The sequence below is a fragment of the Ictalurus punctatus genome, chromosome 8, assembly GCF_001660625.3.
Source record: "Ictalurus punctatus breed USDA103 chromosome 8, Coco_2.0, whole genome shotgun sequence".
NCBI classification, from domain to species: domain Eukaryota; kingdom Metazoa; phylum Chordata; class Actinopteri; order Siluriformes; family Ictaluridae; genus Ictalurus; species Ictalurus punctatus.
Window position 1 is genome coordinate 14,537,148 of NC_030423.2, and position 16,239 is coordinate 14,553,386.

Sequence of the window (16,239 nt, forward strand, 5' to 3'; positions counted from 1 at the left end):
ATTATTTTAAAACATATCCAGATTCTTTCCATCTTAAACTTATATTTCCATCTTAAACTTATATTTTAATTTATTCACTTTTCTTGACTGTCCATGTTTTGAATACCATGTATAAAAAGGATTCAACCTTTTACATGAAATTTGTTCATAAACAAAAACTCAACATTCAGGTCTAAAATATATAATGTTGATTACCAAAGTTATAGAATATATCGTTCTGTAAATACGATATAGTAATATTACGGTCAAGTACAAAATCTACATAGTTTAGGACTGTTACATGATGCAGCTGATTTCTGAAGTTCAAACAGCAACAACAGAACTTCCATTAAAAAACACATAATAAAAAAAAATAAAAAGCTAAGGTGTTCCTTGGAGACTGGAACAATTTTTTCTTTTTACTTAACTTGAATTTTTGTATAGAATGCTTTTAAAGACAAACCAGCACTGAGAACAGCAAACAATCGAGACAGCAGCAGAAATCAGGATGATAATATTTACATAAATTTACAGTTATGTTAAAGTCTCAAGTGATTTGGAAGTGATTTACATCTTATATTTGAATTTTAAAAAACTAGCTGACTGGCCATAAGTGTGGACATTATGCTTGAAAGGGTTAAAGCACAGTATTCAAGGGGACAGCATAACTGTGAGAGCTACATAAAACTAGGCTACTGTATATAAACAAGGGCAATCCAAAATGATATTATTTAGAACTTTGGGAACTTGCATTTTAAAAATCTAGCAACGATTAACACATGTGCAATTTCCCTTTTGACCAAGGGTGGAGTAAGCATCTGTGTTATGTTTCTCTTGGGCAAAGAGGGTATTTCTGTATCCTATACTTAAGAGAATTTTTAAAAAGGAACTTCCTGCTTCTTCCACAATTCAAACATTGATGTTTAAGGATATACATATAAAAACAGCCATAACTGCTGTTTAGAGGTATATGTTGGGGTCAGTGTTGTAATAACCAGTCAAAATCTAAATTCTACCTTTTCTACCTATAGCTAAAAACCAAATGTAGGACCTTGTCTTATTCTGTAAACACACGTCTGTTAGAACATATCCTGGGAAATGTGAGACACGGCTCTGTGTTGAGTTACAGTGTAGCAATGCAGGTAAGGCAATGGCCCTGCTCTAGTGAGAACCAATTTCACCCAGTCTCCAGCTTTACCCTTCCAGCCAGACACGCTGGTCAGGAATCTCAAACAATGGCAGAGCTCCAAACACAAAGAATTGGAGACGGAGAGGCCGGCCCCTTACACAACAGGGAGGAAAGAGCCTCAGCTTTCCAGTCCTCCTCCTACATGGCAGCAAATGAGCAAAATGCAATTCAGAATAGCTTAAGCCCATGGAAAAAAGTCAGAAAAGTGTATTTGCATGTAAATCTATACAAGAGGAATGCACTATCAAAGAACATTGCTAAAAAGCATTTTTATTTAGTTAGTGTAGACGTGGGCCTAAAAGATTGTTAGTGCAAATACAAATTGAATCGTGGCCTGTTAAACATGAAAACGTTTGCTTCTATTCTTTTCAGATAAATACTTAGTCAAAAATTAATCATTACCCATTGACTGAATGGCTGACCTTATATAAGTAGATTATGTTGAGACTTTTTCCCTGCTGACTGGGAAGTGTCGCCCCCAAGTGGAAGAACAGCTTCCATTACGATTTTGTGTTTATTTGAATAGCGCACTCATACATTTCTGCACGTACTAGTGTACTACTCTGTGTACATGGATTACACAGGACACACATAAACAAACACACATAATACAAAAAATGGTACACAAAACAAATTAGACAAGTGAGCTATTTAAACATGCAAATACTATTGTGTAATTCAGCTAATACGGTAAAACTTTGAATGTTGACATGATTCATTCATCTTCAGTGACCACTTCCTGGTCAGGGTCACTGTAACTCCAGGGCCTAATCCCTGGGAACAGCATGAGGAGGGAATACACCATGTATGGGATGCCAGTCCATCACAGTGCACCATCCACACACATGCTCATACACTCATTCAAACAGTACCTAGGGATAATTTAGAGTAGTAAATTCACCCACTGGTATGTTTTTCGGGCAGTGGGAAGGAAACGGGGAACTCATATAGACAGAGAAACTCTGCAAATACATTAACTCAAGCTCAGGATAGAACCAGGGACCCTGGAATTGTGAGGCAGAAACACTATAAGAGTGATACAGTGATAATTCACACTAAAAAAGTGAATATTTTAATGGACTCTCTATGAATACAGTAATTTTTTTTGCAGAGATACAGTATATTTCCATATATTTACAAAAAAAAGCAGATTGTTGGAAAGGGCACTCAGTGTTCGGAAGTATAAATAATCACTTTCGCCATAGTATACTGTACATACAGTATTTGGAGGACATTCAATTACGAAGTTTGCATCAGTCAGATTCAATCAGTTTCTAACAAAAGTCACAGCATATTTGACAACACAAACAAGGGGGTGAATGATGTATTTCTTTGTAAAGTTCCACATTTCCTGTGCAATCACCTATCTGTATATATACACATGCAAGCACTGTGATTTGCACCAAAATATATGTGGGGAAAACAACCAAAAAAACTGAGCTCATGTCTCTCCAGAATTCTCCCTTAAATCTGAAATGTTGCAACAAAAAGGACCTACTGTCAATATTCCAGTAAATGTTAAGCTTAAACACTATTTTTTCAGTGATAATGTGGATTTCAAAAGCTTTAGTGTCTTGTTAATAGTCACATACTGCTTTTATCACAAGTGAAACAACTCCATAGCTCTGTTTATGACACTGTTCATTTGTAAAAACCCCATCTGAACACAGTAATTCCATATTTGGATAAAATCTATTTATACATACCAGCTGTATACCTGTAACATGTAACATGATAGATCAGGGTTCTTTAAATCTTATCCTTGAGGTCCACTGTCGTGCAGAGTTTAGCTCCTGATATCTGCTGATACTGATATCCTGTTTGTTGCTCGCCTGACCCTCTGCTTGCTTTTGACTCAGAACTTGCCTTTTGTTTAGGAACTGTCTACTGATTCTCTATTTAAAAACTGTTCAATTGTAACTGCATCCATCGCAGCCTCTCCATTGTGACACAAACATAATTACTGTAAAATAACATTAACTTTTATTATTTGTTATGCTTATATTACATATCTCAAAATGCATGAATAAAGTAGGCTTTTTCCCAGATTTCTACTAGCCCTAGCTTTGTAACACGTGGAATCTAAATCTGGAATCTCAGCAGAATGTTATTATAGAGGACTTATTGCTCTGAAAATGTCAGGTTTGTATCTGGTATCCCACCAAAAATATTCAACAGGAAAGTGAGAGGAATTTTAAAAATTGTACTCTCACCTTTGTAAAAAAAAAAAAAAAAAAAAAAAAAAGGACTTCAGTCTAAGGAACAAGAATGCGCAAAATGATTAAGTAATTATATATGTACCTTATAATGTGCTATATATATGTATATATATTACTGTGTGTATATACATATACAGTGGGAGAAATAAGTATTGAACGTGTCAACATTTTTTTCAGTAAACATATTTCCAATGAGGCTATTCACACGTGTGGTATTTCTTGAGTATTAACTCAAGAAATACCACACATGTAAAGAAATCCAAACATTAAAGTCCATAAATAAAGTTATGTGTAATAATGCAATAATACATTTCCATTAGCGTGTTCAATACTTTTTTCCTGTGTCATTCTGCTTTATTATACATAAATAAAGTTATGTGTAATAAAGCAGAATGACACAGGAAAAAAGTATTGAACACGCTAACGGAAATGTATTTAATATTTAGTGGAGAAGCCTTTGTTTGTAATGACAGCTTCAAGATGCTTCCTGTATGAAGAAATTAATAGGCCTCAGTATTGTTGTCTTTAAATCTTGTTCAATTGGATTCAATTCAGGTGACTGACTGGACCATTCTAACGCCTTGATTTTTTTTTTCTCTGAAACCAGTTGAGAGTTTCCTTTGCTGTATGCTTTGGATCGTTGTCCTGCTGGAAAGTCCACCCACGTCTCATCTTCATCATCCTGGTGGATGGCAGCAGATTCCTCACAAGAATCTCCCAGTAAAGGGCTCCATTCATCATTCCTTCAATTGTATGAAGTCTGCCAGTACCATGTGATTAAAAACTGCTCCACACCATGATACTTCCACCTCCACACTTCACTGTTGGTATAGTGCTTTAAGGGTGATGTGCAGTGCTATTTCTTCTACAAACATGGTGTGTAGTATGACAGCCAAAAAGTTCAATTTTGCTCTTGTCCGACCAGACTACACTCTCCCAGTATTTCATAGGCTTGTCCAAATGAGTTGTAGCAAACTTTAAGTGAGCTTCGACATGCCTTTTCTTTAGTAATAGAGTCTTGCGGGGTGAGCGTGAGCAGTGGAGTGCATTGCCAATTGTTTCTCTGTGATGATGGCACCTGCTGCCTCCAAGTGTTTCTGGAGCTCTGTCCGAGTGGTCCTTGGCTCTTGGGCTACTCTTTTGACTATTCTTCTGACTCCCTGTTCAGAAATCTTGCAAGGAGCTCCTGTGCGTGGCCGGTTGATGATAGCGTGATGTTGCTTCCACTTGCGGACAATATGTTTCGCAACAATAAGTGTGCACACATGTTGGGAGGGCTCTTTGCTTTTACCCATCATGAGATGTTTCTTGTGTGACACCTTCGTAGCGAAAAGCCTTTTTATAGACCATCAGTTTACTAACCCAGCTGATATTAATTTGCACAGATAGGAGGTATAATTACTTACCTTACCTTGGAGAACTGATTTTTCTTAGCGTGTTCAATACATCTTTCCTGTGTCATTCCACTTTATTACACATAACTTTATTTATGGTCTTTAATGTTGTGAATTTTTTATATTTCCAGATTTCTTGAGTTAATACTGATGTCTGGTGAACATTTCATGTGAATAGCCTTATTGGACATATATATTACTGAAAAAAATGTTGGCACGTTCAATACTGTATGTATGTATTTTTTTCAGTATGTATTTTCCCTATATAGTTATTAATTCCCCAAATCTATGAAACTGCATTCATAATGGGGTTCAGTTGGACTAGACACAACCAGGCCTGATTACTGCAAACCCTGTTCAATCAAATCAATACTTAAATAGGACTTTTTCAACAGCATGAAGTTGGTTAAAAGGTCTTACCCAGTAACACACTAAGCCAAAATTGAAAGAAATTCCAGAAATTATGAGGAAAGCTGATTTCAGGTGATACATCAGTCTGGGAAGTGTTACAAAGCTATTTCAAAGGCTCTGGGCTGCCAAAGGACCACAATGAGAACCATTATCTCCATATGGACAAACTCTGCACAGTAGTGAACCTTCCCAGAAGTGACCAACCTTCCAAAATTCCTCCAAGAGCACAGCGACTACTCATCCAGCAAGTCACAAAAGACCCACAGACAAATGACCTACAGGCCTTTCAAAAATGGCATCCGTGGAAGAGTGGCGAGGTGAAAACCACTGCCAACCCAGAAGAACATTAAGGCTCCTCTGAATTTTGCCAAAACACACCTTGATGATCTTCAAGCCTTTTTGGAGAATGTTCTGTGGATTGATGAGTCGAAGGTGGAACTGTTTGGAAGACAGGGGTCCTGTTACATCTGGTGTAAACACCAAATTCCACAAAAAGAACATCATACCTACAGTCAAGCATGGTGGTGATGGTGTGGGATTCTTTGGTTTGGATTTTTGCAGATTCAAGGCCTGGGCAAATTGCAATAATTGAGGGAAACATGAATTCTTCTTTCTACCAGAAAATTCTAAAGGAGAATGTCCAGTCTTCAGTCTTCAATTTTAATACAATGGTATTGGTATTTAGTACATATTTATCATTGGTTTCTGAAAATACTGTTGTGTTATTTTATACAACGATTATACGATCTCTACGTCCTTCTCACACTGTCTTTGAACGCTGCCTGGAGAGCGCCGTTCTAACAACCTTGCTTGTGGATTATACCACCCCAATTCAATTTAATAGGTTGTTGGAAATAAGAACGTTGGAGATGATTGGTTAATTCTTGGAACGTTTCGACAGTTAGATCAGTGATTGGTCGGAGCAGCCCTGTCTTGGCCATCTATTGGTTCTCATTAATTGCGGCCCGCTCCAGGGCGTGCACGCAGTTAGTGCCAGTTTGAAACCGGCTAAGCACGCGCTGCCATTCTTACTCCACCCGGTGGCGAGGCGAAGTCATTCAGCTCACTCAAGATTTCTTCTAAATAATTACAACACCTTACTACTGGTGAGTAGCGTGAATAAGTAGAGGACATGTACGAATATTACTTGCAGGTTTTTTTTAAGACTAACACAGCGTGCTAGTTAGTTAGCCGTGTTGGCTAACGTTTCGTCTTAGCTTAGCGACATCGGTGTAAGAGTGTTAGCTAGCTGTGTAACGTTACCAAGCTAATTAGCGAAATTGTTAACACCGGCCGTGTGAAATACATATTCAGTTTTGACTCGGAATTGAGTTTGTTTTTATATCTGATATTACTGCGTCTATCAGGTAGTCTAACTGAATTTCACTACATTAGAAATGCAGTTTGTTAGACTGTAAGAAGCGCTAGCGCGCTAAGCTAAACCATTGTACTGAACGCAGCGCCGCATTCACTTAACCGGATACAGTTAAATTAGCTGCAGCATATCAGTGTGAAGTTAATCGCCAGGTTGACGCTTGTCGATTTTTTTTCCAATACGAGTCGGAACCTTTTTAATTTTATTATATCACTCGTGTGTAGTTGGATATGAAGCGTGACGTACATTGCGACTGCGGTGTCAGATATCCGACGCAGCGCCTCACTGATTAGCTATCGAGTCTGATCTGAAATAATGGGGAACACGTGCTTTAAAAAAAAAAAAACTATCAAATTTATTCGACGCCGTTTATCAACCGGATTTTTTGTTGTTGTCTTAATTAGTATCTCATAGATCGATCATGATTCTCAACCTGACGTTATAGCAAAGCCAAGCTGGTAGCGAGGCATCCTTCTCCATGGCCGACACTCTCGGGCCTGGCCTGCATACCGTCAGCCCCAGCGGTAACGCGTAATCTAACCGCGCTACTGTTTTACAACTGAATGTGTCTTGTGTTGCCATGGAAACAAACGTTTACTGAAGGTCGGAAACACAAGTTTGATGCTGACATCGAGTTGATCTTAGATAAGGGCACACCATGCGCCTCCATCTTGGCTTATAAAGGATTTACTTGTATTGGTAATGGGACATATGGCCTTGGGGTTTTTTTTGCCAGCAGGTGTGATTTTTGAAGCCTTTCTGTTTCAGTTTAAACCCGCTGACCAAAGAAATGGTGATGGAGAAGCCAAGTGCCCAGCTTGTCGGGCGAGAGTTTGTCCGACAGTATTACACCCTTCTGAACCAGGCTCCTGACTACCTGCACAGGTAAATGCTCAAAATATGACCCAATAAGACAATGAAATGTTAATTTTTTCCCCCACAGGTGTGGTTGCTCTCGCATGATATCACAATACTTGACATCTTTATGATGCACAGTATGTATGGTATCATGTATCATGGTATCGAGGCAAAAATATAAGGGTCTGACATTTTGTGGCAGAAAAGAAGGAAATAAACATGTTTACATCAAATTGTATTATGGGTGGAAGCTGTAACAAAAATATCACATTATGATACTTGCCAATTTCTACAGTACGTTCTGCTCACTATATAGGTTTAATGCCAATCTGCTGCCGAAACCCTGACAAGGAGGAAAACTAAAATTTTTGCAAACAAATTACAAATCTAATAACTTCATAAATTTGTGTAACCTTTTTTAGACCTTCAGAACAGCAAAAATTTACATTGAATCAGCTACTTTTAGAGTTTGCCATTGTTATTTTTTGATACTATCCATCACAATACCTGTAATATCTCAAGAAAAAAATGCATTATACTGTTTATATCGTCCTACTCCTCTGCCCTTGATTCTTGGTGAAATGAGATCTCAACTATATTATTATATTTGTGTATATTAAACTATCGTATTGCAGTAGTGGACCTACTGGCTCTTTGTGTACGACTTCTCATCTGCGTTTTGAATTACTGATTTGTACTGTAGTAGGTTATATCCTGAGCTAGGAAATTGCTATTTAGTGTCGTAAAGTTTATCATATTGGCGTGCTAAGAGTGTGCAGTGAGTTACCTAAAGTTAGGAAACCAGACATAACAGCTGGTTAAGTGATTAGTAGTTATTATATATGAATCATAAATAAGTTAGTTGTGGTAGTATTTCTGATCTGCTGAAAAGTATTCCTAGGCCACTTGTGTAAGAAAATCAGTCTTTATTAAGACGTGGCATGTATAATGTGTTGCTGGCAATTTTTGACAAGACTACACATGTAGCCATGACTCCCTCACCTCATTCCTTCATTACACATTTAATAAATTATTTTGAAATCAGGAGAGTTAATATTCGGTGTAAAGTATTAAACATTTTATTTGGGACAAATTTTCCCTTCATTACAAGCAGGTGTTTGGGTCATTTTTAAAAATGTAAAAACCTTTTGTCCCTCTTTTCCTCCTGTAGATTCACTGTACTTCAATTTTGAGAACATGTGGTACAACATCTATTGAGTTACTCTGACAAACAAACAAAGATCGTTACATTAATAATTTTGTGCAGACTTTGTAGGTTTATGATTTTGTTCTTTGACACAATTCATTCTACACAGACGCTGGACCTCAGGGTGGCTAGTGTGACTGCGTCGAGGCAAAGTCTTTGATAGTTTTTGGGTTCTTGTATGGGTCTGCAAAAAGCATTACTTAAGAAAAATTAATTCACTTTTAAAGAAATATGTCATTATGGGTGTTGTGCAGATGAACTGATAAAGATTCAAGTCCCTTTGGTTGTAAATGTCTTATTATACATTCTGTTATTCTCATTAATATGACCTGATGGAGGTCTCATGTGTTTTGGTTAAAAATGACCTCTAAAGATTAAGTGCTCTCACTAAATGAGAACAAGCCTGGAAAGTAAAAAAAAAAACAAAAAAAATAAAATTGATTGTATGGCTTTTCATGAGGAAATGACAAGAACTCTGCAAAAACATCCAAAATGGATGTTTATATCCTGTTGACCAGTTGTTTCTGAAATAATGTAACTTTAACCATAAAAATCCTGATGAAATGAAACAATTATGTAACGTATTGCTGTAGCAAAGTAATATTTCAGTAGAACTCTGCTTCATATGTTATGCCTTAATCTAAAAAAAATTTTCAGGTTTTATGGCAAGAATTCTTCCTATGTGCATGGTGGTTTGGACAACGGCAAACCTGCAGAGGCAGTCTATGGCCAGTCGGTATGTACGCCGCCTCTTTATTTATTTATCTATCTATCTATCTATCTATCTATCTATCTATTTATTTATTTATTTATTTTTCTTGAAGTGTGGTGGTTTCTAAAAAAAATATCGTTCTGGATAGGAAATTCATAAAAAGGTGATGGCTCTGTGCTTCCGTGACTGCCACACTAAAATCAGGCATGTGGATGCTCATGCCACTCTGAATGAGGGGGTTGTGGTGCAGGTGATGGGAGAGCTGTCCAACAACATGCAGCCCATGAGGAAGTTCATGCAGACCTTTGTGTTGGCGCCAGAGGTACAGCATCCAACATTTTAAAGCTTTCATCATTTTATAACCTCATGCATCACTGGAGTTCTTAGAAATGTCATTTGCCATAAGTTTCATCTTTTTTATAAATATAAACTCAAAATATAAACTGTTAGTACATTTGTGCAGCCAACCAGTAGAGTTGGTAAAGATGCATATTGAGGTGGCTAGTGTTCATCTGTATTTTTATGATCTTTCGATCATGTCAGCTTCACTTACTTGTTGTTTGCTCCAAATATCCTTTGATTCAGGGCACTGTTGCAAACAAGTTCTACGTACACAATGACATCTTCCGCTATCAGGATGAGGTCTTTGGGGACTCAGACTCTGAACCTCCTGAGGGTGAGCCCCTTGCATGTTATTTTAAGGTGCTTTCATGCAGGCAGCCTCTGTGCATTGCAGATGGCATCATTCATCTCTTACCTTTCCAGAGTCCGAGGAGGAAGTTGAGGAGCTGGAGGAGAGGGTGAACTCGCCTGAGGTGCAGCAGGAAGAGGCGGCTGCATTCTATGAACAGAGTCCTTGGTAATGTCCCATTTTCTATTTTTGTGCACTTGCCGGAAAAGAAGTCTTGTGCCAGTAACGCAGTAGTTAAGTTTGATGGCCAGAATTGTAGATAGATGGCTGTACTTTAAATGATCCCCAAGGGAAAGTGTGGCTGTTGCAGTAATCAGATTATGCATTATGTATACACACAGTCACATACTTGCACACTACATATTTACCCACACAGTGCAGTGGGGTGTGGTTTATTTTTGTTAATATGAAAACATTCAGTGGAATGTGGGACATGGAGTTTTATTTATTATTTTTTTTCTAGGTACTATGTGTGGACAAGGTTGGGTTTTAGTTTATGGTATGGTTTAATTTTGCTTGTTATTAAAGTCATGATTAATCAGTTGCTTGGCTAAGTTTGACCTATTTCCTATTATGTTTAATGAAGCCATGTTTGTTTCACAGTGTTAGAAATACAGTTAACACATGGCTTGAGCTTGTGGTTTAAAGGGCAAGTCCATAAATAAAATAAAAAGTCTTAATTGTACAAATAACCTGGAGCATATCGAAAACATGATTCAATTGAAGAGTTTAAACAATGGCCCCTGCATAAGTGTATTAAGTGGCTGAGAAAACCCATTTGGAAAGCTGGTTTATAGTCCCGAATGCTTGTGTATGATGTGCCTCCTGTCAGTCATTGTATAAACACTCGACTCTACAGGCCACCGTAGATCCTTGGGGCAGGGCTGTGTTCTGTGAGCATGGGTGGGAATGGTCGGTGTGTTCAAGGAGTAAAAAAAAAATTAATTCAGATGTTGAATCCACCTAGGTAACTGTTAGAGACCTGATCTTACCTAATGCACTGAAGTCAATTGATGCCAATATCTAATGTCAGCCAACTTGAGCAAAGTGTACATGCCTTGAAGTTGATCGTTTAATTGTTTGTGGGAGCCAAAATTGTCTGCATACTGTAGTCTTTACCTTTTCTCTAGGAGGCTACAGTTTAGCATGTAGTGCAGCATCAATCAATTCACAGAGGTCAAAGTGTAATATTTTAAGTGTGTGTCATTTCAGTGTGGAGCCAGAGGTTCCTCAGGAGGAGCTGTCTGTAACCCCTGAGCCCCAGCCTGAACCCGAGCCAGAGATGGAACCTGAGGCAGCTGCTGTGGAGCTGAAAGAGGATTCACCAAGCCAGGTTGAGCCCCTTAGTGTGGAGAAAAGCCTAAGAGCTCCTCCTTCACCTACTCCTGCTGAGTCTGCAGCCACCATACCAGATGAAAACCGGGTATGTGCCCATTCCAGTTACTGACCTAGCCTCCATATAAGGGCTTGGAAGCTCTCAGGAAGCTTAACTACTTTTAATTAGGCCAACTTTAGCCTTTTCTAATTTCATTTGCTTAATACCAATAATAGTGTATAAGATTTGCTCAACGTAATATATAATATAGTACAAGTATAGACTGGGCTTTAAGACGCAACTTTTTTTTTTTCCCCTCAGCCTTTTTCATGGGCTTTAGTCACCAGTAAGAATCTCCCCCAGGGAGGAGTGGTGCCAGCTTCAGGAATCCCCCCTCACGTAGTCAAAGCTCCAGCAAATCAGGTGTGCCATCATAAACAGCTCCTTGTTTTAATTCAGTAGTGGTCTAGTCTGTTGGCAAGTTGCTGGGTTCACTGATTGACAGAAGGAAAATCCACCCTGAAATGACTTCATAGTACATTAGTCTTTTCAACATGTTGGTTTATTTTCTTTGGTTACCCACAATGCTTTTTCATTACCTGCTGATAGTGGTGCCAGTAGAATTTAATCCTTGCTTCATCTCTAGCCCTTTAGCTTTATCCCTTACATTTGAGTTTAAATGTTATATTGAACGCTATTGTAACTGTGCTAGCAATGTTTGTCACGTCAGAGTGGTAAAAACTACTTGTGGAAATTAAGCACCATACAACTAATTATCACTAGAATTGCTAAGCACATCATCTATTTCAGTATAAAGGTTTGTTTCAGGGTGAACTTTTCCTTTAATAGCAGTTCTGGTTTATTTAAGATAAACGGTGAGATTTTGTGCACAGTGAAAATATTAAAAACGAAACTTGATGTGTACTGTTTTGTTTGTTGTGTGTTTGGGTATATATTGATTGTCTTCTTAAAGCAGCCCAGAGTTGAAGTTAAACCGGAACCCCAGACCACAGTACAGAGACCTCAGAGAGACCAGAGACCACGTGAACAAAGACCAGGGCCCCTTCCAGCACAGAGAGCTCCGAGACCAGGAGGTATTCAATACTATAGACACAATGTGCAATCCTAAATGCACTCTGTGTAAATCGTTTTAAATGGTTTGTTCATTGACAGTCGATGTGAATGCTATCTGCTGCTTAAGGGTTTGCCTTTGCCAGAAGTAATTAGGTCATTTTAATGAAAGTAATTACATAAGACCCAGGCTTCATAAGTAAATGGCTTTTTATTTTTTTCTTTCTCTGGTGTGATTTGAAACTGCCTTCAGCCAGCGTAACTATATGCAGTATCCTTTCTCTGCCCTCACTAAATAAAATTGCATCTCTTCCAACTAAATAAAGTTTTTATAATGTAAAACACTATAATACAGATAGGCTAGAAGCAATTTTGCATGTGGCAGGGTTAATGTAATGTAAATCATGGCTTCATCTCTAAAAGTGCAGTTGTGTGTTTGTAGTACGGGAAGGAGAGAGTGGAGAGCCTGAGGTAAGGCGGGTCGTTCGGTATCCTGACAGCCAGCAGCTCTTCGTAGGAAACGTGCCACATGATGTTGACAGGGCTGAGCTGAAAGAATTCTTTGAACGTAAGTCTGCATCCCTGTGTACAAGGGGAAAATTTGCATGCATGATGCCACATGGGCTTCAGTGTGTGTTGATTTTAAGTGTGATTAAGTGTTGTTTGTCTGACTTCAGAGTATGGAACAGTACTGGAGTTGAGGATCAACAGTGGTGGTAAGCTGCCCAACTTTGGATTTGTGGTTTTTGATGATTCTGAGCCCGTACAGAAGATCCTGAGCAACCGGGTATGTCTGACATGGGAATTATTTATACTTTGTATTCTTGATGGTGGTGATTTTGTGGATATGCCAGTATTGGTCATCTTGTGTGTTGTAGCCCATTAAGCTGCGGGGAGATGTTCGTCTGAATGTGGAGGAAAAGAAAACTCGTTCAGCGCGTGAAGGAGAAAGGCACATCCGTCCCAGGGGCCCTGGAGGACCACGGGACAGGATAGGAGGGCCGAGGGGCCCACCTCCCCGAGGGGGCATGGCTCAGAAGCCAAGTTTTGGTGCCGGGCGTGGTGCAGGCACCAGTGAGGGGCGTTATTCCGGACCACGCCAGTGAAGCAGCTCTCGTCTCAAATGCTGATTCAAGTCACCCTGAGTAACAGCTTTCCTCATCCTGTTTGCCATGCTGCTCCTGGGCTGCAAAGTGGCATATCCCCTTTATCTGGACTCCTCCTGTATTTGAGTTTGAACTCGAATTTGTTGTAGACAAACAAACTACTTGAATTGTGGAAAAGGAAAAACCCAGTGTTTCGTTTTCTTTTGTTTTAGCGTTCTCTCCCTGTTTCTTAAAGGAACGTGTTTTTACTGCTCGGGCAATCCTGTGTATTGCTAGCGCCCGCTTGTCAGGTCAAAGTGCAAATATGGTTTTATTTGGAGTTGTCCCCAAGTCAAATCATGGTTGTGTCGGAGTGACTAGCATGTAAAGAATCCTGTTTGCCTTCTACTGTTGCACTTCATCAAGAATAACATATTTTAACAACTCTGCTGATGAGAGAACAGAATAAACTTGATGTACTGTTTTGAACCCTGTGTTTTCTTTGATGTGCTGCAACAAATTTTTCGAGCTGTAATCTTGAAGTGCAGCTTGGTTGTTGGAAACTGCTCAGTTTGCACATTCCTGCAGATCCCTAAGGCAACACCTCAAATAGGTAGAGCTTGTTTGTTTATGACATAAGTGTACCTGTTTACACGTGCTCCTCCAACCGAATTTACAGTTTTCTGCTCCCACTCAGTGGCATCCCAAAAATGTTACTTGTGTTATTCAGGAATACCCAACACATTGCACAGAAGTTTGAAATTTGTGTATATATAAAGAGGGAAAAAAAGTGGTTTTTGGTTCTTAAAAAATTGTGCCATAAAAATAGCTAATTTGGACCCCTGCCCACATAATACTTAATTTTATTGAAAATAAATTCTGGTGTATCAAGTGCACCATTTAAAAATTTCTGTCCCCTTCATGTTGCTTATTTGGGTTTTTGGAACATAATTTTGCTGTTCTAGGTTTCCTATGGCTGGCTAGGAATGATCTCCATGTACCTAGTTAACAAACTGACAACTTAGTTGGAACATAACTTGAATAAATCTGCTTTGCTGTCCTGTACTTGATAGGGCAGTGTAAATATTATAGCCTGTATAGAATGACTGCTCCCCAAAAAGTGTGGAGAAAACTCTGAAATACTTTTTCATAGCACAGTTACAACCAGCAGTACTGAACTTGCTTCCTTTTAACCCCTACTTAAACAATGGGGGAAAAAATTAGACATGTGTAGTACCTGAGAAATTGGATTAAGTGTAGGTGGCCGCTGTGTAGAACCCTTCAACAGAGTGAGGTGAATTTGTCTCAGCAGGTTGCATGAGATTAGTATTCAGAAAGACCTTTGCCTCCCTCTGTCTCACACACATGCTGGAGTCCTCACCCCATGACCCACATGAGCTCAAGATGTCCTCCTCAGCTGGCACTGACCCACAGAACAGATGGACTGCCCTAATAAAAGCCTGCAATTTGAGATGCATTATGCAACTGCATACTATTTTGCTTAGAGACTAGATATTAAAAGGCATCAGTATATTCTGAAGTAAGGATAGATTTATACACTTAAGAAATTTAAAACCTTTAATGGTTCTAACTAACACAACCTTAAAACAGTGTTTTCTTCTCAAAGGGTCCAGCCCTTTCTTGGACCTTAAGGACCTTTTAATAATCCAACAAATCTTTAAAAAGCCCATATGTTCTAAAAGTATACAATAAGAATCCTGCTGTGTTTGAGTAGTGGAGTTAAATATATTTATTCCACAGTGCTCAAATCTGACTGGTCTGAAGGTGATTTATTTTCTGTAAAAGCAGCTCTGACAAAAATACTGACTGTAATTCAAATCACAGCTTTATATTAATCTTCTTATTCTAATGCATTATTGTTTCTGTAACAACATCTAATTCACAAGGACAGACACTCCACAAAATTGAAGACTACTAATATACTAATTTATTCAATGGCATGAAAAATATACTGCTATTTAACAAAGAGCTGACATTGATATGGTGAAGATTTTTGTAAGGAGAACATTTATGGAAGGAATCTCCAACATCAGCACGAAGTAAAGCTGTTTTTAAGTTTTCTGACATGTGAAACTCTTCTGGATGGAGGACTTTAAACTTTGTTTTTTTGCAGTACCATGAAAAGCTGAATTTAGTTATAATGCTGTGATTTCTTATGTTTTTGTGTATATCTCTTACCAAATATTTTAAAGTGAGTAAACCCACAATAGTTTATTTTTATTAATTTTATTGAAGGAAAAAAAAAAAAGTTATCCAACACCTATCACCTATGTAAAAAACTAATTGCCCCCTTAATACTTAAAATCTGGTTGTCACCTTTAGCAGCAATAACGGCAACCAAACACTTCCAATAACTGGAGATCAGTCTGATTATGGAGTCATGAACAGTGACCTTTATGATGCAAGAGAGGCCTGTAGGTCCTTTGATGTTGTTCCTGGCTCTTTTGTGACTTGCTGGATGAGTAGTCGCTGTGCTCTTGGAGGAATTTTGGAAGGTCGGCCACTTCTGGGAAGGTTCACTACTGTGCCGAGTTTTTCCATTTGGAGATAATGACTCTCACTGTGGTTCTTTGGAGTCCCAAGCCTTTGAAATAGCTTTGTAACCCTTCACAGACTGATGTATCACCTGTAATCACCTTCTGCTTCATTGTTTCTGAAATTTATTTCAATTTTGCCATAGTGTGTTATTGGGTAAAACCTTTTAATTGAACA

At 38.5% G+C, this 16,239-nt stretch overlaps 1 protein-coding gene across 4 annotated transcripts; it reads left to right on the forward strand.

Moving 5' to 3' along the window:
• The first annotated feature begins 6,141 nt into the window (after positions 1–6,141).
• Positions 6,142–13,995, forward strand: g3bp1 (GTPase activating protein (SH3 domain) binding protein 1). 4 transcript variants are annotated; one of them, XM_017474629.2, is made up of 12 exons: positions 6,142–6,298; positions 7,336–7,452; positions 9,290–9,368; positions 9,493–9,666; positions 9,930–10,020; positions 10,110–10,203; positions 11,248–11,458; positions 11,672–11,773; positions 12,324–12,444; positions 12,864–12,989; positions 13,099–13,208; positions 13,300–13,995. In XM_017474629.2, exons 2-12 carry the CDS (start codon positions 7,358–7,360, stop codon positions 13,525–13,527), a joined length of 1,431 nt encoding a protein of 476 aa, XP_017330118.1. In that variant the 5' UTR covers positions 6,142–6,298; positions 7,336–7,357; the 3' UTR covers positions 13,528–13,995. The 4 variants fall into 4 exon arrangements, with proteins under 4 accessions (XP_017330118.1, XP_017330120.1, XP_017330121.1 ...); XM_017474631.2 differs by having other exon boundaries at positions 12,327–12,444; XM_017474632.2 differs by lacking the exon at positions 11,672–11,773.
• Positions 13,996–16,239: the final 2,244 nt, after the last annotated feature.

Coding starts and splice junctions, on each gene's coding strand:
- g3bp1 (XM_017474629.2), top strand. CDS start 7,358: ATGGTGATGGAGAAGCCAAGTGCCCAGCTTGTCGGGCGAGAGTTTGTC. Junction 11,774..12,323: donor TCAAAGCTCCAGCAAATCAG/GTGTGCCATCAT, acceptor GTCTTCTTAAAG/CAGCCCAGAGTTGAAGTTAA. Junction 12,445..12,863: donor GAGAGCTCCGAGACCAGGAG/GTATTCAATACT, acceptor GTGTGTTTGTAG/TACGGGAAGGAGAGAGTGGA.